The 25720-nt window shown below is 51.7% G+C and overlaps 1 protein-coding gene across 1 annotated transcript in view; it reads left to right on the top strand.

Moving 5' to 3' along the window:
• Nucleotides 1-9693: 9693 nt before the first annotated feature.
• Nova2 (NOVA alternative splicing regulator 2) overlaps nucleotides 9694-25720 on the top strand; it is a 32356-nt gene continuing 16329 nt past the window's right edge. Inside the window, exons 1-2 of the mRNA XM_051207243.1 lie at nucleotides 9694-9979; nucleotides 25350-25493. Coding sequence (XP_051063200.1) covers nucleotides 9700-9979; nucleotides 25350-25493 — 424 coding nt within the window. The 5' untranslated portion in view covers nucleotides 9694-9699. The remainder of the gene's footprint in view (nucleotides 9980-25349; nucleotides 25494-25720) is intronic.

The raw sequence follows: 25720 nt of genomic DNA, 5'->3' as shown, positions 1-25720 counted from the left end.
AAGCCAGGGCTACACAGAGAAACCCTGTCTCAGAAAGAGAGAGCATCCCAAAGAGAAGTAATGGTGGCTTTTACGGAGGTGGCTGCAGCTGAGGTGGCAAAAGGTGGTGAGAAGCGCCATAGATTCTGGAGGTAGCCGCTACAGCATGTGCTGAGGGGTACCCGTGAAGAGAGAGAGTTACTAAAATTAAATTCACCAGGGCCAGAGAGATGGCTGAAGTGGTAACAGTGCTTACAGCCAACCCTGATGGCCTGAGTTCAATCCCCCGGACCCACGCGGTAGAACCAACTCCCAAAAGCTGTCGCCAAAGATGATAGCATTAACTCAATGCCCATGGCTCCTTGCCGGGGACACAGGGAGGTCCACCAAAGAGAGAGGAGGCTGAGGGGACAGAGCCAGAAGCAGTGACTGTCACCCCTGCAGCCAGCAAGAGCAAAGGCTACATCGGCCATACCTAATACACCGGAGGTCCTAGGTTGCATCTTTAGCTTTGCAGAGGGAAAAAGAGAAGAAGGGGGACGGTGGGGCGGGGGGTGGGGCGGGGGGCGGGGCGGGGGTGTCAGTTGGTAGTGTGCTTGCCTAGCATGCACAGGCATGGGTTCCACCCCAAGCAACGGAGAAACCTGATGTCCTAGTTTGCTTTCTGCTGCTGCTGCGCTAAACAGGATGACCAAAAGCACCCTGGGGAGGAAAGGGTTTATTTGGCTTATACAGCACAGGTTACTCAGCCCATCACTGAGGGAAGGCCACGCAGGAACCCGGAGACAAGATCAGAAGCAGAGGCCACGGAGGAACAATGCCAGCTCCTCTGTTCAGCCTGCAGGACCGCTTGCCCAGGGGTGGCACCAGCAAAGAGTGAGCTGGGCCCTCCCACATCAAACATTAATGAAGGAAAACGTCCCCACAGACTTGCCCACTGGCTGAAAATTATTCCTCAATTGAGGTTGCCTCCCCCGGATGATGCTGGCTTGTGTCAAGATGAAAAAAAAAAAAAAAAAAAAAAACAAGCAAGCAAACAAAACCCACAGCAATACACCAGGCATGTTGACTTTTGTCTGTAATCCCAGAATTTTAGAGGTAGAGGCGAGAGGACCAGAAATTCAAGGTCACCCTCAGCTACACAGTGAATTCCAGACCAGCATGGGCTACATGAGTCCCTGTCTCAAACAAACAAAACTCCCTGCCCTGCTACTATTCTGCATGCGGCGTATCCTCCTTGTTCCTTGTGCCTCAGTTTCTCCACCGCTGTGGAAGGAGATGCTGGTACCCGCTCCTCCACGGGTCATGCCATGGTTCACAGCAGCCAAGATCAGAGGCAGTGCCCGTCTGCACATGAAGTGACAAGGTAAATATACAATGAGATACAGTCTGCAATGTGAAGAGCTAAACCCAGGGCTGGAGAGATGGCTTGGCGATTAAGAGTGCTCACTGCTCTTGCAGAGGACCTGTGTTTGGTTCCCAGCACCCACGTGGCCACTCACAAATGCCTGTCACATCAGTTCCAGGGTATCCGAATGCATACGGCACACATCAACTCACGAAGGCACACACACATAGCCCTGAAAAATACGTAACCCATTAAAGAAAGAAAAAGAAAAATCTAGGTACGGTGCCACAAGCCTGTGGTCCCAACCTTTGTCAGGCGGGGCCAGGGGGGTCAGGAGAACATACTCTGCTATGCAGCAAGTTCAAGGTCAGCCTGGGCGTCCAGAAACCTGATCTCAAAAATACAAACAAGAAGAAAGAGATGAGTGTGGCTGCAGCCGGGGATGGACGGGTCAGTAGGGAAGCGGTCGGCTGAAGACTCTCGGGAGTGCCCGTGGGGGACGGAGCTGTGATGGAGCAAGGGAGATTTGTAACCTTAAGACCCAGCAGCAAGGGTTTGTGCAGAGGGCTTGGCTTTGGGTGCGGGGAAAGCAGGGCTGTCTAGGGCAACCGCAGGGTTTCTGGCCTGAGCAACTGGCAGAGTTTGGAATTGATCCCAGCGGCAGTTACAGAGTCCCAGGGAGATGTTAAGGCTGGGATGGGGGCGGGGACTCAGTCAGATGCCAAAAAAACACCAAGGTGGCAGCCAGTGCTGGGACACAAGCCTAAGAGGCGAGAGACAAGACAAGGATTCGGGCTCTGATTCTGCCTCCGAAATCCCGTGGGCTCCAGAGCAAAATAAGACCCTCTCTGCTTATTTATGCCTGCAATGCCAGCACTTGGGAGCTGGAGGCAGAAGGATCAGGCATTCAACACCAGTCTTAGCAAGGTCCAGGCAGGCGGAGGCTATGTGAGACCTTGTCTCAAAACGTGTAAAACTTCTCTGTACCTCAATTTCTCCATCTTACAAAAAAAAAAAAAAAAAAAAAAAAAAAAAGTCATTAGGAGCCAGGCGTTGCTGGCACATGCCTTTAGTACTCGGGAGACAGAGACAGTCGGGTCTCTGTAAGTTTGAGGCCAGCGTGGTCTACTGATCAAGTTCCAGGACAAGCCTCTAAAGCTACAGAGAAACCCTGACTCAGGGGGGAAAAAAAACTCATTAAGTATAAAAGACCCATGGGGTAGGGCCCAGTGCTTGTCTAGAATCTACTTCAATAATAAGGGTGTTTTCCTGCTATGTGCAGCACCCTGGGTCCCATCCCCAGGATGATTTAAGGAGGATGCAGCATAGAGAGATGGCTCAGCCATTAAGGACACTGGCTGCTCTCCCAAAGGACCCAGACTCAGGTCCTTGCCCCCCACGAGGTAGCTCACAAGCATTTATAACTCCAAATCCATGCATCTGCCTCCTCCCTCTGTCCTCCCTGAGCACTCCTCACACTTGGCACATAGACATGCATGACAGCAGACACCCATACACATACCATTTTAAAACTGTTAAAGAAAGAAAGAGAGGAGTCAGGAGATATCTCCAATGGTAAAGTGCTGGCTGTGCACATATGAGGATCAGAGTCAGATGGATCCCTGAAACGAAGCCCACGTAAAACAGCCCAGTGCATGCTTTTAATCCTAGTACCGGGGAGATGAAGGGAAGAGGATCCTTGGGGCTTGTGGAGCAACCGGCCTGGACTATTCAGCAAGCTCCGGGCCAATGAAAGACCCTGTCTCAAAAGTACAAGGTAAATAGCTCCTGAAGAAGAGGTAGTTGAACTTTGGGCTACACACACACACACACACACATGCATGCACGCACACATGCACGCATGCAAACATGCACGCACACGCATGCACGCACAGCAAAGTCAGGAAATGAATTTTGACTTAAAGGTAAGACAGAAATTCCAACCATTTCTGAAACAGCCCAAAACATACTTCCATCATTTCATTTTCTTTAGCTTTGGCTTCAGACGAAAGCTCACATCACATAGTCCAGGCTGGCCTCCAACTCACTATATAGCCGAGGCTAGTCTGGAGCTCTTGACCCTCCTGCCTTAGGCTCCCAAGTACCACCTCCCCACCAGCCACTCTTATACTTTACAGTGCATACTTATGCTGAATAGTGTTCTGGGCATCGATGATAATAAAAATCAAAATATCAGTCAACTCCGAAAATGGTGAAGATACTCTATCTAATATTGAGCCAGTATTCTCTATGTAAAAGTAAACGATCATGTCAAATCATCAGTATGTGAATTTGCTTTCATCTTTTAACACATGGTAAAATGATATGCATTATTTTGAAATAAATGACTCCATCGATTAGTGTCAGCAGACATTTGTGTACATACTTTATTCTCCTATTTTCCCAAGTTCACATAAAAACTCCTCAAACCTTAAGGTGTCGTTAGTGGAAGATATTTGAGAGTCTCAGGACTGAGCTGGGCATGGTGGCACATGCTTGTAACCCCAGGACAGGAAAGCAGAGGCGGGCTCATCTCTGTAAGTCCGAGGCCAGCCTGGTCTACACAATGAGACTCTGTCTGAAGAAGCTGGGGGAGAGAAGGAGGAGAAGGAGAAAGGAAAAGGAAGAGGAGAAGAAGGGGAAGGGAGAGGAGGGAGGGGGAGGAGGAGAAGCAGAAGCTGCACTAGACTGTTCCAGATACACATACCTGTAACCCCAGCCAGAAGGATCTGGAAGTTCGTTTGTCATCCTCAGCTATATAGGGAGCTCAGGCTGACCTGGGTTGCACTAGACTCTGTCCCAAAAATCAACACACACACACACACACACACACACACACACACTCCTGGGCTAAGGTAGAAGGGACCTATATTTTCACGGAAAATTTTGTGTTCAGTTTTATGCCTTGCATTACAAAAAAAAATTAATTGAAAAATTTTAAAAGTTAGGGTCTGGAGAGATGGCTCAGAAGTTAGGAGCACTTACTGCTCTTGCAGAGGACCTGAGTTCTTCCCCCAACACCCACAGAGTGACTCACAACCATCCCTACCTCCATCCAGATCCGCAGGCACCAAGCATATATGTGTGTACATGCACACACGTAGGCAAAAAAAAAAAAAAAAAAAAAAAAAAAGATAAGCATAAAATAAATATCTTAAAGTTAAAGATAAATAAATTAAAGATATTTAGTGTGAAGGGTCGGCGTTTGTGAATACCAAATGACAGTCTCGGGACTTGGTTTTCTCTATCAGGAGGATCCCATGGGTCGCTGCTGATCCACCTCACAAGTCCAAGACTCTAATTTCTTACAGCGAGTTCACAAAGTTTGCAAAACCCTGCACCACACAATCCTGCCTCTCCCAAATCCCGAGAGGATGTGTGATGTTCACTGCAGCTCAGATTGAGCTCTTTGTTTTCCTGGCTTGGACTCGTGGAATCCTCACCACACCCTCAGCTCTGATTGCCATTTGACAGATGGTGACAGACTAGGAGACAGCCCAGGCTGGATAGAGGTCACCCAGCTGGGATGGAGAGGAAGGGGCGGGGCCAGTCTCTCCTGAGCCTGCGCACTTGTTACCTGCCCACTCGCTCAGTGGTCCCGCCGCTCTGTATCTGCTCCCACTCACACGCAGCGAGCGCCTAGAGCCAGACAGACCTTAGAGGCCCCTTAGAACTGGAGGCACATCCTCCTTAAGCCCCAGCCAGCGGTACCGCGTGAGCCCCCTTTTTGCAAGCTAGAAAGCTGAAGCCTCTCATCCAAAAACACAAAAGCTGCGAAGTCTCTCCAAGAATCCACCACGCTACCCCCTCTCCCAACTACCTCATTGAGAAGCAGAGGGGAAAGATGACTAAGAACGCGTTCTTGGCTTCCTGGGTTCAAATGCGATCTTTCAAAACTGTGCTTGACAGGGGCCTGGTGGAGCAGGCCTGTAATTCCAGCCAGGTACATGGAAAGCAGAAGCACAGGAGGGTTGTGAGTTTAAGGCCAGTCTAGGTAACTTAATGAGAGCCTAAGTCCAAAGGAAAAGGAAGCCAGGCATAATGGTCCCTGCCTGTAGTCCCTGCACTAGAAAAGCAGAAGGAAGAGGATGTCTGTGAGTTCAAGTCCAACCTGGAATACGTAGAGAGACCCTGTCTCAAAAATAAAAGTAAAAAGTAAAATAAAGACGAAGTGTCATTCAGCCGTAGAGTATTTGACTAGGTGTCCCCAGTGAGAGGTTGCAGGTGTAGTCCAGTGGTAGATGCTGCCTAGAATACCCAAGTGAGGGGCTGGGTGTGTGGCTCAGTGGTAGAGCCCCTGCCTAGAATCCCCCAGTGAAGGGCTGGGGTGTGGCTCAGTGGTAGAGCCCCTGCCTAGAATCCCCCAGTGAGGGGCTGGGGTGTGGCTCAGTGGTGGAGCCCCTGCCTAGAATCCCCCAGTGAGGGGCTGGGTGTGTGGCTCAGTGGTAGAGCCCCTGCCTAGAATCCCCCAGTGAGGGGCTGGGTGTGTGGCTCAGTGGTAGAGCCCCTGCCTAGAATCCCCCAGTGAGGGGCTGGGGTGTGGTTCAGCACTAATGCGCTTGGATAGAATATACAAGGTCATAGATTGACTCCTTAAAAAAGCTTTTGTATCTAGGTGACAGCACACTCTCCAGGCCTGTTTCCTTTTCTGCAAAAAGGAAATCATAATAATAACTTAAACATACGGCCATGGTTAAGTCTTAAATTAGTTAGTACCTACAAAATTCTTAAAACAGCAGTCCATACCTCTCAATGTTGGGACATGCTCCCAGCAGCCCTGTGTGTTTAGACTATTTACCCCCAATTTGTTTCAGGGGGAAAAAAAACCATCACATTCACTCACATTAAATCAGAAACTGGAAAGGTTAAACCCTGTCTGCCTGTACTTTTATATTTATATTTTTAGTTATATTTTATTTGTGTGTGTGTGTGTGTTGGAGGTCAGGGGACAACTTGCAGGAGTCATTTCTCTTCTTCAACAATGTGGGTCCCAGCAATCAAATTCAGGACCTCAAGCTGGTTTGCAAGTACCTTTACCTGCTGAGCCCTCTCACCAGCCCAGATGTGGACCTCTTACCACTGAATCATGGTTTGGTCCTTTACAGGTTCTAAGAGTGAATGGGACATTTTCTGAATTAGTCATATAAGACTCAGAGGGGTCAGGATATACTCACGTCGCCCGGCATGTAAACAGCAGAGCCAGGATTCAAACCCAGGCTCCTGTGTGTCCCGGATGAAGCCTACCTGTGTGCCAATGAACTTGTGCATACAGCGTTGTAGAGAGAGGGGAAGCTGGTGAAGTTACCCTCCCTGGCATGGGCTGAGTCTCTGGTAGCCCTGGTCCTGGACCCTGTCCAGATTGAGTAACCATCCCCCTGGGTGCACTGGGGTGGTCCGGATGAAAGGAGAAGGTGCAGCCCCCTCCACCACCTCTGATTGGGGCCTTGCAATCCCCCAGGATTTGGTGCTTGGAAAGCTGACGTTGGGTTGCTATGGTGATGGGTTTGGGGCGGTTGCCATGACAGCAGAACTAGCCTTGGTTTAAAAATATCTAGGAGGAGGTTTGTGTTTGTGTGAGTGTGAGTGCCTGACCGACCATGCTGTTTTGTGTGGGTCCAAACGGGAGTGTTTGGGGAGGGGGGGTTCTGGGTGGAATTGGGACTGGGGAAAGGGGTGAGGGCTCCACAACACACAGCAATCCAAGTGAGTTGTGCACTTGTCACTGAGCGGCCCTTGAAGGCCAGTCGTCATGTGCGCCAGACTTTGCTGGGCCTGTATGTAAATGTGCACGGTACCCAGTTTATGCTGAGCTATACTGAAGGCCACTCAGTTTAGACTCCCCTTGCCGCCAATATGTATGTCTTATGTAAGCAAGTTTGTGTGTTTCTTAAGCTTTGGTCACATATGTGTGACTTCTGGTGGAGGGGGGACAAATTTGGAACTGTGAGTCTGAATACGCCCACATGGGACATATTTGGATATTAGATGTCACTGCTTTGATATTAAATACACATCTATCTATTTGTGTGTAGGAGCCTGTGCTGTGGTTTTGTGTCTGATTTTAGGTGTGTGTGTGCGTGCGTGTGTATACAAGTGTTTTCAGTGTTCCTCTACTGTCATTCTTTCTGAATCAGTGAGAAATGTGTGCCCCGTGTGGCTGGGTGTGTATGTTAGGGAGAACGTCACATGCAACCCCATGGATGTTGGGAGATGTAACCTGTGTACTGTGAGTCCGTGAGATGCTAAGGTCCTAAGGTGTGGATCTCAGCCCAACCTCAGTATCTCCCTGCATCCCCTCTTGCCTCTTCTCTGTCTCCATGGCAACCAGCTCCTCAGCTCCCTCCAGGAAGATAGAGGGGGAGGATCCAGACTGCAGTGGACCACAACCCCCTCCCATCCCCCTTGGCTGAAGGGACAATGGGGGGAGGGGACAGATGGGCATCCACCTCATCCACCCTAGGCCATCTGCTGCCTCCACTGTCCTGGGGCCTGAGAGCACATCAAGGGAGGGGCAGGTGGGGTGGAGCAGATCCTAGTGCCACAGACTACCCTGCCCCCAGCTGCCACAGCCACCCATTCCTGGACCCCTCTGGGGCCAGACTAAGGAAGCCCCAGGGACCAGGGAGACAAAAACGAAACGCGTATGTCTGAGAACACAGGATACTGGCAGCAGCCCACTCCAAGGGAGAGCTTCCTGTCTGCCATGGCTGGCTTCAGGCTTTGGAATTGGGCTTGTCCTCCATCCACATCCTAGTGTTCTGTCTGCCCAGCCATGTGCCCCTGCAAAAGTCTTTCTGCAGCCCCCACTCTGACGTCGGAAAAGTCAAAATTTTCTGAAGAGTGACCGGAATGATAATACTTACTCTACAAAGCACTAAGGCTGTTTTGTTCCATGCTGTGTCCCAGGGTCCAGGGCAATATCTGTCACTCAGTGGGTGGGCCATCAGTACTGTTGATAGAACCGAGGGCCAGTCGGCTTCTGTGACAGCTACTTGCTTTGACTTGATTTCAGTGTCTCTCGTGGGCCCGACAGTAGCCTTGTGTCCACTCTTCACGGATAGATGGGCGATCCAAAGGGGAATTTCCTTGCTGGCAGTCATATGACACTTGAAGGGGCATTTCTTGTTTTAGCCATACGATAGCGGACCTCTGGTCACTGTTTCCTTTTCTTCTTCCTTTCTTTTTTTTTTTTTTTTTTTTTTTTTTTTTTTTTCGTTTTGTTTTGTTTGTTGTTGCTTTGTTTGTTTGTTTTTTGTTTTTTGTCTTTTTAACAAAGGGTCTTACACTGTAGCCCAGACTGGCTTCAAACTCAAGGCCTTTCTCCTGCCTCCTCCCGTCAAATGCTGGGATTTCATGAATGAGCGCCCACTCTTGCTGTTTCAGGGTCTCTGAGGCTCACGATAATAAAAGTACGTCCCATCTTTGTTTCCCTGTGAGATTAAATAAGAACCTCTTACTTAGAACCACCCCTGGCACACAGTAAGTACAGAAGAAATGCTCTTTCGAAGCGAAAGGTAGCTAGGGGTGGCGTGCGTGCGCACATCCCCCTAATCCCGGCACTTGGAGGCTGGAGGCAGGATAATCCGGAGTTCAAGGCTAGCCTGAGCTACATAGTGACTTCAAAGCCAGCTTGAGCTACATTTCACTCTGCGCCGCCCTGCCCCTCCGCGAATAAAGGGTGAAGGGGAAGGAAGGAAGGCGTGGAGGAGCCTCATGGTCCCTATTATACCCTGCAGGGGGGAGTCAGGTCTCTCGCTTCCAAGCGTGATGGGCGTGGCCAACCCGGAGGACCGTGGCCCAGGCTTCAAGGGTGGACCAATGGGGGCGCCGAAGGGCGTGGCCCTGCCTGGCATGGGCGTGCCCTTGTGCAGGTGGGAGGGGCCAGGACGCTGTGGGAGCCTAGGCTGAGAAGATGCTCGGGCCAGCAGCCACCGCCACCAGCCCCGTCGCCGCTGCCGCGCGCTCCCGCAGCCCCCCGGGCCCCCACTAGCGGCCGCCTCCGCTTCTTATCTCCGGCCCCCCGCCCTGAATAGGGCCTTGGGAGGGGGGGCTCGGCCCTCCGCATCTGTGGGGAACCCCCAAGAAAGGGCACAAGGAAGGTGTCCGGTCCCCTCTGCATGCACCCCACCGGCTCAGCCAAGTGCCGGCTCCGGTGATCTCTGAGAGACCAGGACCCCACCCCTCAGTTCTCCGTCCCAGAACCCCCCCCACGCCCTCTGCACCCTGCTCTCCCCGGTCCTCCCAGCTCTGCCAGCGCTCTCCCCCCCCGCCCCCTCCCGCTCCCCTCCCCGCCGCTCCCCTCCCCCTCCTCGCCGCCCCCTCCCCTCCCCCTCCCTCCCCTCCCTCCCCTCCCCCTCCCCCGCCCCCCCACCATGAGGATGATGGCCGCCGGCGCGGTGCACGGCCTCTTCACGGCCTCCGCGGCCCCGCAGCCGCCGCCGCCCCCGCCGCCGCCGCCGCCGCCGCAGCCCCAGCCTCCCCAGCAGCCGTCGCCGCCGCCACAGCAGCCGCCGCCGCCGCCGCAGCCGCCGCAGCAGCAGCAGCAGCCGCCGCCCCAGGCCCCCCCCATGGAGCCCGAGGCCCCGGATTCCCGCAAGAGGCCCCTCGAGACGCCCCCCGAGGTGGTCTGCACCAAGCGCAGCAACACGGGAGGTGAGGCAGGGCTGCGGGACCGCGGCGTGGGGCGTGGGGGGGCATCGCGCGCCGGAGTGGGCATCGCTGTCCTCCATCATCCCCCCCCATCCCTGGCTGGCAGGTGCAAGTGCTCCGGGCAGGGGAGGGGAGGGGCGGGCAGGGGAGGGGAGGGGCGCTGCTCCGCGAGGAGCTGGGGACCCGGACGGACCCCTTTCTCTTGTCGCCGCCGAGGCCCCTGGGGCTGAGAGCTTTGTCTGCGATGAGAGGGGCTGGGGGGGAGGGGGTGGTAAGTGTCCTTGTGGTGTCGGAGGGAGTCGAGGATGAGGGGCGTGGGTCCCTTCTGGGCCACTGTGTCCTTGAGGGGTGTGTGATGTGACCCTTTCGGGGCAGGGGTGCTCCCCCGGGTTTGCGTGTCCCGGTTGGGGGAGGGGAAGGAGTAGAGACAGGCCTGTGGACCCGGAGCTCCTCTCCCCGGGGATGTCCTGAGCAAGGGTTGTCCCGGAAAGGGGCGGGTGTGGACAGTATGAGGGGCCGTGCGTGGGGACAAGCCGGGTGGGTGTGTTGGGTGACATGGAGGAGAGGGTGGGTGTGTAAGACTGGAGGGCGAAGGAGATGGGAGGCCAGGACAGGTGTGTGTCTCTGTGTGGGTACTGTAGGGCCTGGATATGTGATACTAAGAGGCCATGGATATGACAGGGTGATGGGTGTGAGTGTGTGTGTGTGTGTGAGTGTGTATGTGTGTGAGTGTGTGCGCGCGCGCGTGTGAGTGTGTGTGAGAGCGTGTGTGCATGTGAGTGTGTGTGAGTGTGTGTGTGTGAGGGACAGGGCTGAATATGAGACCCTCCAGGGTGGATGTGTGACAAGGTACGTGCTTGTCACCCCCCAGGGGGCTGAGAGAGGGGTGTGTGACATGCAGGGGGTGTGTAGGGAGGCAGCAAAGATGGACTCTGGGTGTGACCCATGAGAATATCTGTGGACTGGGGAAGGGGGCCGCACATGTGTGTTACCCGTGCGCCAGGGGTTAGAGGGGCCAGGAGAAGCTGGTGCTGGGGTGTGACAAGGAAGAGGGTGTGGGTGTGACTCCAGAGACTATGGCTGGGTGTGACACTTGGAGGTGTGTGTAACTGGGGGCGGTGGGGGTATGAAAAGGCAGAGCTGGGGCTTGTGGTTCGGGGAAACCCATGGAAGGTGCGTCCACAAGGGCAGGGGGAGTTGTTAGTATGGAGACCTCTGTACTGGCCCGCCTTTGGAGTTGTGACAGGATGTGCCCTCAGCTGCAGCCACTAAGAGCAGCACCTGTGCCCATTCCCTGTGCTCCCTGTTAAAAGGGCCCTGCCCACCTCCCATCTCTCTCTCTCTCTCTCCCTCTCTCTGCCGGCTCCTCTCTCTCTGTCTCTCTCTCCCTGTCTCTCTCCCTGTCTCTCTCTTTCCTCTCTCCCACTGCTCCTGTCCCCAGAGGTTGGTCTCCCCCACCCCACCCTACCCTTCCCCCTTTTTTATGATCCTTTTCCCTTAATAAAAAAACCTCTCCGAGATCGAACTCTGTGGCATAGCATCTTTATCTCTCAAGCTGCTTTTTTAAAATTACGGCACTAGTGACTAGGGATGTATGCTCAGTTAAAATTACAATGCAGGGATGTAAGCTCAGGACACCATGGATCCGGGAGATATGTGACACCCAAATGTGCGTAGATAGATGTGTAACACGGGGAGGTGTGTGTAGAATAGCTGGGTGTGTTACACCTGAGATGTGGGGTGTGACAACGTGTGTGTGTGTGTGTGTGGCAGCTCTCTGTTAGATCTCCCAGAGACCTGTAGGCTACACAAGACAGACCCTGCCCGTATGTGTGCCATCTGAGAGAGATGTGTGTGCATAGCAGAAAAGGCCAAGCTGAGCAGGGGTCTCGAGGAGCTGCTCTTGATGCTCGTAGGTACAGGAAACAGGAGGGACAGGGGAGAAGGAGGATCCTCAGAGCTCTCATAGGAAGGAGACCCCAAAATAGACAGATTCTCCCTCATGGTCTCAAAATCGCTGCTTCTTCATCCTGCCTTGAGCAAAGAGGGCCTGCAACCTTCCTCCAGCCTGGCTTGGTGCCAGTCAGGTGCTGACTCCCCACCGCCTCCCCTGGAATATACACGCTTTCCCTCACTCCAGGCCCCCTCACCTCCAGCCAGGTGGGACGGGATTTCAAGTTCCCTTGGATGCCTGGGTGGGTGCTCAGCAGAAATTGAAGGAAAGGGAAGTCGGGGGAGGGGTGGAAGAGAATTTCCTGCCCTTCTTCCTGCACCCACCCCCAGCGCACACATGAAAATGTCCAAAGCCGGCTTCCTTTCTTCCTTCCTGCCCTGCTGCTGTTACCAGTCCCGCTAAGGATCGGGGACCCAGATTTGGCGAGGCGGCAATTGCAGTGAGTGTCTGCTAATGGCTGTCCCTCCCAGGGCAGCTTGTAGCACTTATAACACCAGGCAGACTCTGAGATCTGGGCAAATTTTTCAGCACAACCCTACAAAGAAATTATTGAAGGTGTGTGTGTGTGTGTCTGTGTGTGTGTGTGTGTGTGTGTGTGTGTGTGTGTGTGTGTGTGTGTGTGTGTGTGGGTGGGTGGTTTAACCAGTAAGGGAAACTGAGACTCATCACAGGGCTCCTAATTGGCAGATCCAGGATTTACTGAGCCCTGAGCTGATTGGTTGCAGTTCCCAGAGAGTTAACCACTGGGATTTCATGTGTCCTTCTACAGTGGCAAAACTAAGTGGAGTCTTTTTTGGTCTTTCCAGTCAGGGTTTCTCTGTGGCTTTGGAGGCTGTCCTGGAACTCACAGAGATCCGCCTGCCTCTGCCTCCTGAGTGCCAGGGTTAAAGGCGTGCTCCACCACTGCCAGGCCTAAGTGGAGTATTTAGAGACTATAACCTGCAGACTCTCCCCCACCACCAGACCGTATCTGGGGAAACTGAGGCCAGGAGATACAAAAGAGTAGTCCTCTATTGAGAGAAACAGTCTGGGGCAAAGCAAGTGTTGGTGATTTTTGATCTCAAAATCGCTGGTTCCTTTCGATGGAGGACAGTGGTGGCTTGGCCAACCCCCACCCCTCTCTGAGCTTCTCTGTGCCCAGCTTCCGAATGCAGACATGACAGTTAGGACATGGATAATGTCACAATGGCTAGCATATAACGGCTTAATGTCTGACATGCAGTTCCATGGTGCCAGGAAATATTGTGGAAACGACTTGGACATGGGGCATTGAATACTTCCAGTTCTTTTACTCTCTTTCGAATGAGGCTGAAGCCCAGAGAGGTTTGGGGACTCGGGCAACAGCACCCAGCTAAGAAGAAGCAGGGCTGGGATTTGAACTCAAGAGGCTGGCTCCACTGTGTGGACAGATTCTATGGTGGGTGCCCTGTTCAGAGAGGACACTGGGGTTCAGAGTGGTGAAGGACTCTACTAGGGCATCACAGGTGATTACAGTCCAGACAAAGCATGTTGTTAGGGGCAGTGGGGGGAGGGGGTACAGGAGCCTGTGTCTCTTCTGGCGGGTGTCTGGATACCTGGATGACTGCTAAATGCCACTGGGAGGAAGAGAAGGTTGCTCTGGGCAAGAATGAAGACACTGGCAGAAAATCCAGCTTCGGGAGTTAATTGAAGAAATCAAAGAAACTGACTGTTATCCCAGCTGTAGAGAGGCTAAGTCAGGATGATTGGAAGCTCAAGGCCATCCTGGGCTACATAGCCAGACTCTGTCTCAAAATAGAAAAGTAAAATGAATAAACAAAACACAGGGCTGGGTTCCAGGACAGGCTCCAAAGCTACAGAGAAACCCTGTCTCAAAACAAAACAATACAAAAAAAAAAAAAAAACAAAAAAAAACCCAACAACAATAAAACAGGGCTGGGGATCTGGTTCAGCTGTGCAGTCTTTGCCTAAAATCCCCCAGTGAGGGGCTGGGGTGTGGCTCAGTGGTAGAGCCCCTGCCTAGAATCCCCCAGTGAGGGGCTGGGGTGTGGCTCAGTGGTAGAGCCCCTGCCTAGAATCCCCCAGTGAGGGGCTGGGGGCGTGGCTCAGTGGTAGAGCCCCTGCCTAGAATCCCCCAGTGAGGGGCTGGGGGCGTGGCTCAGTGGTAGAGCCCCTGCCTAGAATCCCCCAGTGAGGGGCTGGGGCGTGGCTCAACAATCCTATACTAGCCTCACATGTGCAAGACACTGAGCTCCGTGCCCAGTACTGAGGTTTGGGTGCAGGGGACTCTGTCTGGTAAACTTAAGAGTGTCCCTAGGGAGAGCCTTGAGGTGGCTCAGCTGGTACAGACGCTTGCTGCATAAGCTTGGTCATTTGGATGTGATTCCTGGATCCCACACAGAGGAGGAAAGTGAGACACACATCCAAAAAGCTGCCCTTTGACCTCCATGCACATGCACATCATGGCCAATGCACTCACACATACATCATGCACACGCACAATAATAATAATAATAATAAAATAAACTGAGTGTCACCTACAGTGCAGACTGTAATTCTTAGGCTCTAACTTTAATGACCTCATAATCTTGCCTGTCCCGCCATCTGCAGGCACAGACATACCTTATTCTCCAGGAGCTCCCCACCCGGATCTCAACCCCAGAATCCCTTACCCCCAACACACACACACACACACACACACACACAGCCACCAGGACCAGAGCCCTGGATGCTGGACGGATGGAGGCTGGAGAGATGGCTCCGCAGTTAAGAGCACTCGTCCCTGTAGACGACCCAAGTTCAATTCTCAGCATCCACACAGTGGCCCACAACCAAGGGTAACTACAGCGGAGACCCAGTGCCTTCTCCTGACTTCCGAGGGCACTAGGCATGTATGCGGTGCACAGACACACGGTGCAGACGAACATTCTTTTTTTTTTTTTTTAAGATTTATTTTATCTCTCTGAGTGTTTTTGCTAGTATGTGCTCATTTGAGCAAATCGCTTATATATATAAAATAAATAAATCTAAAACTTAAAAAAAAAAGAGAGAGAGAGAGAACCAATCAGAGTTGTGGAAAGAAACCTTGCGTTGCGTGGTTCGAAGCGTGCCGTCACCATGTATTTGACATGGGACTCTCATCCAGGGATGTAAATGATCCAAGCCTCTGGAAAATGGGGACAGTAGGCTTTACTGCTCTAGGTAAGCTGATGGATCTACGTGGCTCTGTCCAGTTACTGGACTTCCCTGTGAGAGCTAGACACGGTGACCCATGTTGGTAACCCCGCCCCCCCATCCACGTGGGTTCCGGGGATCCAAACCCCAGGCCTCTGGCAGGCATGCATTGTCACAGATGAACCAACCCCCACCCCATCCTCCATGACTCCTAACTGCCTCCAAGGATCTAGACGAATAATCCTTTTTTTAAAAAAAATTATTTCTATCATTTCAAATTGTGGGGGGGGGGCGATGTCCTCAAGAGGCCAGAGGTGTGGGATTGCCCCCTAGAGCTGGGGTATTAGCTGTTGTAAGCCACCAGATGTGGGTACTGGCAACAGCACGCCAGACATTTGCAAAAAACGGCATGTCCTATTAACTGGCTTGCCATCTCTTCAGTCCCAGAATAACCTTTTGTTGTTGTTGTTGTTGGGTTTTGTTGTTGTTGTTTTGGTCATTTAAGTGAGAGCTGCCTAAGGGGGCTTTTTTGTTTGGTCTGGTTTGTTTACAATCATATTACATTTATTCATTCAAGTGGATGGGGCACATCAGGTCAGCTTGTGGAAACTGGCTTTCTCCTCCCACAGTATGGGTCCCGAGCATCAAACTCGGGTCACTGGATTTGGTGGCGGGCAGCTCCATTTGATAAGCCATCCTACCAGGACTGCCCCCTCCTCCTCTATTCTTCTATTTTGGCATGCTGTGGACTTGAACCTAGGACTTCACATATGGTAGGCAAGTGCTCTACCCCTGTGCTACACTTCCAGGCCCACTGCACCTGTCTTTCAGTCTCTCTAACAGTGTCCCGCCTTCAGGATGTTACTCTGGGCAAGCACAATCCAGATAGCCTACTCTTCTGCACAAATTAGCACAGGATCATTCAGGACCCCAAATGCCCGGATGTCCCACCCCTCCCCAGAACATGCTTCCGTACCATACCCTGATGTCTCATGGATTTCCCCGGTAACAGCCCCCATGATTCCAGTGACAATCCCAGTCTCTCACCCCAGCCTCCTCTTGCCTTCATGTAACATGCCAACTCCCCCATCCCCAGCCCCCACCAAGAGCAGGTTGACCAAGAGGACAGCAAACCCTCCATTGGTTCCCTCGAGACACGGTATCACCCGAAACATGCATGCTGGTGTGCCTGCGTGCATGCGTGCGTGTATACACCTCTGTGTGTGTGTGTGTGTGCGTGTGTGTGTGTGTGTACACCTCTGTGTGTGCATGGAGACCAAAGGAAGATCTCCGACACCCTCCTCTATCACCTTCTGCCTTATTCCTTTGAGTTGGGGTCTCTACTTGAACATGGATCTTACTTATTTTCGGCTAGGCTGACAGCAAGCAAGTGCCAGCAAGCCTCCCGTCTCCACCCACCACAGCACGGGGTTTAAGGCATAATTGAGTGTGAGACTTTTTGTATAGGTGCTGGAATCCAAACCCAGATTCCCAGGGTTGCACAGCAAATACTTTTAACCACTCAGCTGTCCCTCTCCAGTCCCAAATGTTTCGTGGCTTGTGCGATGTTGTGTATCAAGACAGAGTTTTGCTATGTAGTCCTGGCAATCTGGGTGTGTGGTCCAGCCTGTCTTTGAACCTGCAGCAATCTTCCTGCCGCTGCCTCTTGAGTCCTGATATTAGAGATATGTACCACTATGTCAGCGTGGGCTCTAATTTTGTAACTGCTGATCCCCCAGGGGACTAAGTCAACTTACAGCATCCACCCTGTGACAGTGTGCACTCTTACCTTGAGAGTCCAGATCTCTTGGGTAGACAGACTTTGTTTGTAAGGCAGTGTACTGGTTGAGTGTCCTGGATCCATCATCAAGGCAGGTGGCCATGCTGGACATGGCAGCCCTCGAGGTGACAGGTAAAGGGGGGCATGGAAGTATACCTGATCGGTTTCTCTGTCTCTGTCACTGTCACTGGGAGCTGAGTGAACCCCAAAGGAGCTACTGAGAATGGGCTGGGAGTGGACAAATGTGAGTTCTGGCCCCTGGCCCGCCTTTCTCACAGGCACAGAAAGCTCGGCAGCGGCTGTTCAGACAGGGAAAGGCCTGTGAAGTCTGGGGGTTCCAGGGTCAGCCAAGGCCGGTGTCTCTGTCTTTGCCGTAGGAAACAGAGGCCTGGCTTCTTCCCAAAAGAGGTGGGACTCCATGGTGTGGCATGCCCCAAACAGGAAGGCTAGAAAGGACATACGACAGACGGAGGTCCACGGTGGGGACTCCTGGAGTTAATATTTTTGAGTTTCTACACTCAGGAGGCTTCATCGCCCACGAGTGGCTTTATGTTCTTCTTGACTGTTGTGAGTAATACTGTAAGAGGAGAAGCCATTTCCACCTGCACAATTGTAATTATTGGCAGTGGTTTTTAAATCTCACCCCAACTCTTAGGGTGGATTATTTTCTTTCAGTTAATTTTTTCAGTGTGTGAAACGATGAGTTTTATTATGAATCTTTAACATTTTTAATTATATGTATGCATTCATTTTGTATGTTTGCATGCGTGTGCGGGCACAATCACACATGAATACTAGAACGTGTGTGGGTATATGTGCCACAGCACACGTGTCTGAGAATAGTGGTTTTCTCCTTCCACCGTGTGGGATCAAGCTTGAGTTGTTAGGCTTGGTTACCTGCTGGAGCATCTCACTGGCCCCCTCGTTACGATATTTTCATGAGTATGTCATTGTACTTTGTTCATATTTACTCTCAATTAGCATCTCTTGTCCCTCCCTTCCTTCCCCAATACCAGTGGTCCTTCCGATTTCACGTCTCACATAGGTGATGTATGGATGGATGGATGGATGGATGGACAGATGGTGCATACATGAAACATGTATATATATGTTATATATAATACATACACACACGTATATGTATATATATGACGGTCTTGTGTAGTGCAGGCTGTCCTTAAACTCTGTAAGTAGACCTTGAACTCCTGATCTTCCTGCCACCTCTCAGATGCTGACATTACTGTGTGTGCCACCGTGCCCAGTTGACATAGCACTGGGGATCGAACATAGGGCATCATACATGCTAGACAAGCAACCTCCCTTTGAGTGCATCCGCATCCCCGATAATTAGATGGATTCCGCATCTGAGAGAAACTTGCTATATTTTGCTTTGTTTGGGGTTTTCTTTGCTTTTCTTTTCAGAGTCGGGCTCTCATGTTGGGTAGGTAGGCCCGCAGCTCTCTCTGTAGTCCAGGCCTGTGTTATCCTGATTCTCCTCTTAATGCCTCACTGGTGCTGGGATTAGAGGTGTGCCCCCATCATGCCGGGTTGCGGTATCTGTCTCCTCTCCACCACAGTTGTTTGTTTTAATTACGTCTATTTAGTTAATTAGGTATTTACTAAGGGTGTATGTCTGTGCATGTGCGCGCACGCGCGTGCGACGTGTGTGTGTGTGTGTGTGTGTGTGTGTGTGTGCGCGCGCACGTGTATGTATGCACACATGGGCATGAGTGCACCTATGCATTGGTTCTTTTCTTCCACTCAGTGGGACTGAGGGATCCAACTCCCATGGTCCTGCTTGAAGGCAAGAACCGTTACCCCCCTGAGCCATCTTGCCGGCCCAGGTTTCTTTGGTTAGTTTTTTAAAACAGAAAGTCCCTCTGCAATGCACGCTGGGCTGGACATTTCAAATACTTCAGCTTCCAGAGTTGTAGGATTCAGGACGTGCACAGCCATGCATGGCTGGAAGTCTTTTGAGCCATCTCGATGGTCCATAATTTTCCCCCTTTAAATAAATGTGTTTCTGTGTCTTAAAAGTTTAAGGGAAAAGGACTTAATTGTGTGGACTCCCCAGCAGCTAATGCAAGCATGGGCACCAAATGGGAGCTCAGGGAGGGGAGGAGAGATGTCACAAGTGAACAGTGCATAGGAGAGCAGAAACCAAGTACATGGCAGAAGAAAGCTGGAGAAAGCTGGTGAAATCGTTCAGCAGGTTAAAAAAAAATACTTCCCACCAAGTTTGATGACCTGAGTTCACTCCCCAGAACCCACCTGGTAGCAGGGAGGCAATCAGCTCTCCAGAGTTACTCTCTGACCTACACACTTACACCATGGACACTCGGAGTGGGGGGCGGAGGGAAGCTAACAAAGTATAATGACGACACTCTACAAAGGAAGGTACTAGAGGGATTCCAGGCTGGAGACTAGGCATGGGGTTGCCCTTGTATCACGAGGCCTTCCCCAGGCAGGGTGTGAAAGTGCTGGTCTGTAATTCCAGTTGTTCTGGAGACTGAGGCAAGGAGGATGGTGAGTCGAAAGTCATTCTGGGTAACTTAGATCCCATTTCAAAAAACAAAACAAAACAAAAAACAAAACTAAGATGAAGGCTGCAAATGTAGTTTAGTGGTAGAGCAATTGCTTCGAATCTACCCTTGTGGGGGTTGGGGATGTAGCTCAGTGGTAGAGCCCCTGCCTAGAATCCCCCAGTGAGGGGCTGGGGGCGTGGCTCAGTGGTAGAGCCCCTGCCTAGAATCCCCCAGTGAGGGGCTGGGGTGTGGCTCAGTGGTAGAGCCCCTGCCTAGAATCCCCCAGTGAGGGGCTGGGGCGTGGCTCAGTGGTAGAACACTTGTCTAGTATGTAGAAGGCCCTGTGTTCAATCCAACTGTTAGTACCACAAACAGAAAATAAAAGAACTAACAGGTGAGATGGCTCAGCTAGGTAAGACACGTGCTATCACGTGTGATAAACTAAGTGGAGGGAAGGAACTGGCTGCCACAGATTATTCTCTGACTGCCATGTGAGCCGCATACATACAAATCAAAGAGGACATTTCTTTTCCAAAACGCGGGGCACAGATTGGGCAGACTAGATGATGAGAGACATAGAGTTCCCCCTCTTTCTCCTACCTCCCAACAAAATCCCCACACTGTAAGCGTTGGTTTTTCTGCTCACAGAGTACCCACTATGAGCAGAGCACACTGGACAGTACTTTACTTCAGGCTCTTGGAAGGCTGAGGCGGGAGGCTCAGGCGTTCGAGGCCATCCTGAACTAGACAGAGATGACTTATCTCAAAAGAAAAACACAAGAGAAGTCCCCGGTGTGGTTGACTAGTGGTGCACACCTTTGATCCCGACACTCGGGAGGCGGAGGCAGGAGGATCACTGTGAGTTGGAGACCAGCCTGGTATGCATAATGAGCTCCAGGACAGCCATGTGAAAAAACAAACAAACAATGAATGGTAGTGATGATGACATGTGCCGCGTATACGTCTATGTGCCCAGAACATTCTGGCTACTTTCCAGTTCATTGTTCGAGTGAATGATTATATCCCCTAAAAGACACTGCTACTGTGTCCCCAATTTTACTGCTAGGAAATTGAGGCTGGAAGAGAGATGGCATAAAGTATCCGAAGCCATCCAGACTTTCAATAACAAAATTCATACTTCATTTGGGATTGTCTGCCTGCTCTGCATGGAAATCCCCAGCTGGAGTTGGAGGGGTTACAGGACAGAGGGAATGAGGTGTGGACATCCCAGCTTTCCGAGACAATAGGCACTCTGAACATCCAAAGGGAACCTGCCAGAGACAGTTGTCCTGACGGAGCCTGTCATTCCAGCACTTGAATGACTGACTTGTGGGGATTGTGAATTTCAGGCCAGCCTAGGATACATGGCTAAGCCGCATCTAAAAAAGAAAAAGAAAAGAAAAAACAAACAAACAAACAAATGGGGCGGAGGAAGAGGAAAGAAAGTGAATTGACCCAGGCTCCCTGGGTGGGGAGGGGACGGAGGTTAATTACCTAATAGGCTTCATGGTCTGATTAGCCCACTTTAAGAGGATTGCCTTGGGCTCAATAAAACCCTTTTATTCTTGACTTCCTCCTCATGCTTAAAGGTCAGGTCCAGCCACTGTGCCCCACGCTACCATACAAAACATATTAAGGACACAGACCTGAGGTACTTAGCACCTACTGCGTCCAGATCAGCCTTCTGTAGTTTGTGCAGTTCTAGGGGTGGAGATGAGGACCTGGAACATGGTAGGCAGATGCTCCACCCTGGTGCACTCTAGGCAAGTTCTCTACCACTGAGCCACGCCCCCAGCCCCTCACTGGGGGATTCTAGGCAGGGGCTCTACCACCGAGCCACACCTCCCCACTACAAATAACGGTTTTCTTTTATCTGCTCTGGGAGGCAGCCTTGCTCACCACACTACCAGTTGGGGTTTCGTGTTTAATGGTAAGAATAGACACCCTATACTTAAATGAAAAGCCCTTTAGCCTTGGAAGCGAAATGGTTCAACTCCCTTTCTTTTTCCCACTCTTTGCCCCAAGCCTGCTGTGTGCTCTTGCGTGATACAAGGGACACAGAGGTGCGCTCTGTTGGTGTGGTCCTCCTTGGCTCTGTGTGACAAGCTGCTCTGATTTTGTGAAGCAAGGGGTAGGCTCTTCAGTCCTCGGTGTTCCAGGAAAAGGTTTCGAGGTTAAGTAACACAGCAAGCAGTGGAACTCCCAAAAAACGACAGGGTAAAGAGGACTTGCCAGGCAGAGAGCATCTGCAAAGGCCCTGGGGTGTGGGGTGAGAGGACCGTGAACCTGGTGCCCATGGGCGATGAGGGAGTGTAGCTGAGTAGCAGGGCCCTCTCACAAAAGGCCTCCCACTGAAAAGGCTGTAAAGCTCCATTCTGGGAGCACCTGGGGCTAACAGTTCCTCTAGAAGTTAAGGGTTAGGTCAGAGATTTGCCTAAAGGATGCATTAAGCAGGTGTTTTACGCATGACTGCATTACCGAGGATGTGGGTCTGTAAGAATGGGTGTCCAGAAGTCAGCAGGAGGGCACAATCCTTTAATCCCAGCACTTGAGAGGCAGAGGTGGGTGGGTCTCCTCGTTCAAGGCCAACCTGGTCTGTAAAGCAAGTTCCAGGACAGCCAGGACTACACAGAGAAACCCAGAGGCTGGGGGCGGGGGTGATGGAGTAGACTTGCTGTCAACACTGATGACCTGAGTTCAACCCTTGGGTCCCACACAGTGGGAGGAGACCTCTGGGCTGTATAACGTAAGCCTAGCCCGAACAACAAGTTACAAACCAATAGGGAACCCTACCTCAAAAACAAAAACACAAGCAACAGCATCCCATGCGGTCCTCTCGCCACCACACATGAAAACATGCGTGCACTCGCCCAACCACGCACAAGGTGAACGTGTGCCCTCCAGGCTCCGTTCACTTCCCCGCCATTACCCCCTAAGTCCGTCCAAGCCCCTCCCCTCTTGTAACGCCTGCCTCCGTAACCCTGAGCCCTTACAGTCTGTTCCTGTCACAGGCGTCAGAGGAATACTCTTGTTTTGTCTTCTTTTTGAGATAGAGTCTCATATAGCACAGGCTGGCCTTGAGCTCACCATGTAGCCGAGGATAACCCTGAACTCCTGCCTCTCCCTCCCAAGTGCTGCGATCACAGGTGTGCAACACCACACTCGATTTATACGGTGCTGGGGATCGAACCCAGGCTTCATGCACGCTAGGCAAGCACTCTATTGTATCCATAGCCCAAAGCCAGGCATAGTGGCACACGCTTTAACCACAGAATTTAGGAGATAGACGTGGAGTTGGATGTCTATGAGCCTGGTCTACAAAGTGAGTTCCAAGAAAGCCAGGGCTATGTACTAGAGAGATGTTGCCTTTAATGTGTGTGTGTGTTTGCTTACTTATTTTTTAAAAGATTTATGTATTTATTATATAGTGTTCTGCCCGCGTGTATGTCTGCACACCAGAAGGGGGCACCCGATCTTATTAAAGATGGGAATTGAACTCAGGACCTCTGGAAGAGCAGCCAGTGCTCTGAAGCTCTGAGGCGTCTCTCCATCCCTATTTATTTATTTACCTGTGTGTGTGTGTGTGTGTGTGTGCCATGGCATAATCTCGCAGACCAGAGGACAGCGTGCAGGAGTCAGTTCTTTCCCTCCACAGTGTGTGCCCTGGGTAGTGAACTGAAGTCATCAGGCTTGGCAGCAAGCTCCTCTCACCACTGAGCCATCTTGCTGGCCCCAGAGAAATGTTCTCAAATCCTAAGTGAGTTCACACCCCCTTGATCCTCCCATCCCGCTTGGAGTAAGAGCCAAAGACCTCACTGTGGCCCAGAAGCCTCGCAACTGCACCTCTTCAGTCCTTGATTTTCCCAACGACCTGCTATGCTATGCCATCACACACACACACACACACACACACACACCCCGCCCCCCAGCCTCTGGGTTTCTCTGTGTAGTCCTGGCTGTCCCGGAACTTGCTTTGCAGACCAGGTTGGCCTTGAACGAGGAGACCCACCCACCTGAGCCTCTCAAGTGTACCTTCCTCTCAGGATTTTCACTTTTGCCGTGTGGCTCTGATGGGGGGGGGGTGTCCTTCTGTACATGTTTCTCTTGATGAATAAAGCACTGTTTGGCCAACAGAGGCAGGAAGACAGGCGGGACTAGGAGACGAGGAGAATTCTGGGAAAGGTAGGCAGGGAGAGACTGCGATGAGATGCCATGTACCCGAGGAAGGTGTAACAGGTGCAGATTCTTCTCCAGTAAGATAAGATTCATGGAAATACTTAGATGGATAGCAATGGGTTAATAATTAAGAGAGAGCTAGCCAGTAAGAAGCCCTAGCGGTCGACTATGAATTAATGTACGCCTTATGTGTGTTTATTTGGGACCAAGAAGGGCAGCAGGACCTGGTGGGACAGGAAGCTCCAGTTACACGGCTCACCTCCTCTCCTGTATTCCAGTGACAATGGCCCAGGACAGGGACTCCAGAGCCAGGCTGAGTTCACCTTCCAGCTCTGTGCCCTACCCAGCTCAGTGACTCTGGGACGATTCCTTATCAGCCTCATTTCTTCCTCTGTAGAATGGGTTTCTTTACAGGGACAGTGAAAATTAAAATAGCTGATGTTTGTAAAGTACTTCTAGTGGGATTGAGTGTACATCAGGTGCTACAGATGGATGGTGAATAGAGCTGGGCTAGAAGACCAGAAAATCCTGCCATCTCAGATGCTCTGAAAGCATCTGAGGCAGGAGAATCAATCCCCAAGTCCAATGCTTGCTCGGGGTACAGAGTGAGTTCAAAGCCAGCCTTGGGCAACCTGGTGAGACCCTGTCACAAAAAAAAATTTTAAAAGGGACTAGGGCATGGCTTAATTATAGAACCCCTGCCTAGAATCCCCCAGTGAGGGGCTGGGGGCGTGGCTCAGTGGTAGAGCCCCTGCCTAGAATCCCCCAGTGAGGGGCTGGGGGCGTGGCTCAGTGGTAGAGCCCCTGCCTAGAATCCCCCAGTGAGGGGCTGGGGGGCGTGTTCAGTTTTAAAGTACTCGCAGGAGACCCTCAGTTCACTACCCAGTGCCCTAAAACAGTAAAAGAGTGTGTGCATTAAGGATATGCACTTTTGGAAAGGCCTTTCCTGGCCTTCGCATCTGATCTCGCACCCCTCTGCCTTCCCCTGCTCATTTTTGCTCTCACACCCCTTCCTCTCACCCTGCATGAGCTGTAGGTTCTCTCCTCTCGAGAGGAATGCAATTGTGTGTGCTCTAGCTTAGATTACTCAAATCCTCGTGGCCTCATTTGCACGCAAAATTCGGGAAGCTTTTGCTGTTTCCCCACATTAGTGCCAAGTATGAACGCTTGCAGATGGCTCAGTCATTGTTTGCTGAATGAATGAATGAATGAATGAATGAACGAATGAACGAGTCCTGGGCGTGTGGCTTGCTCCCCAGAGTGCTTGCCTAGTGGGCATGAAGCCCTGGGCTCCAGCCCCAGCATCGCATAAATTAGTTATCAGGCTGCACTGCTGTGGACCCCAGTACCTGAGAGATATAGACAGGAGAATCAGGAATTCGAGACCATCCTCAACCACATAAGTTGAGGCCAGCCTGGGCTACATGAGATCCTGTCTCCAAAAAAAAAAAAAAAAATGCAATGTTAGGACGGGCATGGTGGTACACACTGGGCAGGTGGGTCTCTGTGAGCTTGAGACCAGCCTAGTCAACTTAGTGTTGCAGGCCAGCCAGGGCTACATAGTGAAACTTGGTTGCAAAAAACAAAAGGAGTGAGTGAGTGAGTGAGTGAGTGAGTGAGTGAGTGAGTGAGTGGTTTTCCAGCTGTCTTCCTAACTGCTGTTGCCATGGTCATTGCTACAGTGTGAAGCTGTGATTTCCTTTTTGGGTCTCATTCTGGGATTTTCCGGGAGGTGCCTTCCGAAAGTAGGACCCCTCCCTCACTCCCACCCTGTATGCCCTGCAGAGGAAGGCGAGTACTTCCTGAAGGTGCTCATCCCCAGCTACGCAGCCGGCTCCATCATCGGCAAAGGCGGCCAGACTATCGTCCAGCTGCAGAAGGAGACGGGAGCCACCATCAAGTTGTCTAAGTCCAAAGACTTCTACCCAGGTAAGCCCCAGACCTGTCAGGCGCCTGAAATAGACCCAGCTCTTCCTCTCTCCGCTTTCCTGAGCCCTGGGTGTGAGGAAGATCGCACTAGAGACCGTTAGAGTAATGCAGGGGCTTCTTCCCCATAGAGTCTGAGCTGCCGGCAACCCAAGGGGCCTGGCCTGAGCAGATGGGGGTGGGGGCAGGGCCAGACAATGAGCTGCTGCATATTCATGACCTCATTTGCA

The sequence above is a fragment of the Phodopus roborovskii genome, unplaced genomic scaffold (assembly GCF_943737965.1).
Source record: "Phodopus roborovskii unplaced genomic scaffold, PHOROB, whole genome shotgun sequence".
In the NCBI taxonomy this organism is placed as follows: domain Eukaryota; kingdom Metazoa; phylum Chordata; class Mammalia; order Rodentia; family Cricetidae; genus Phodopus; species Phodopus roborovskii.
Note: the sequence above shows the minus strand (reverse complement) of the source record. Positions and strands in the feature narration are given on the sequence as shown.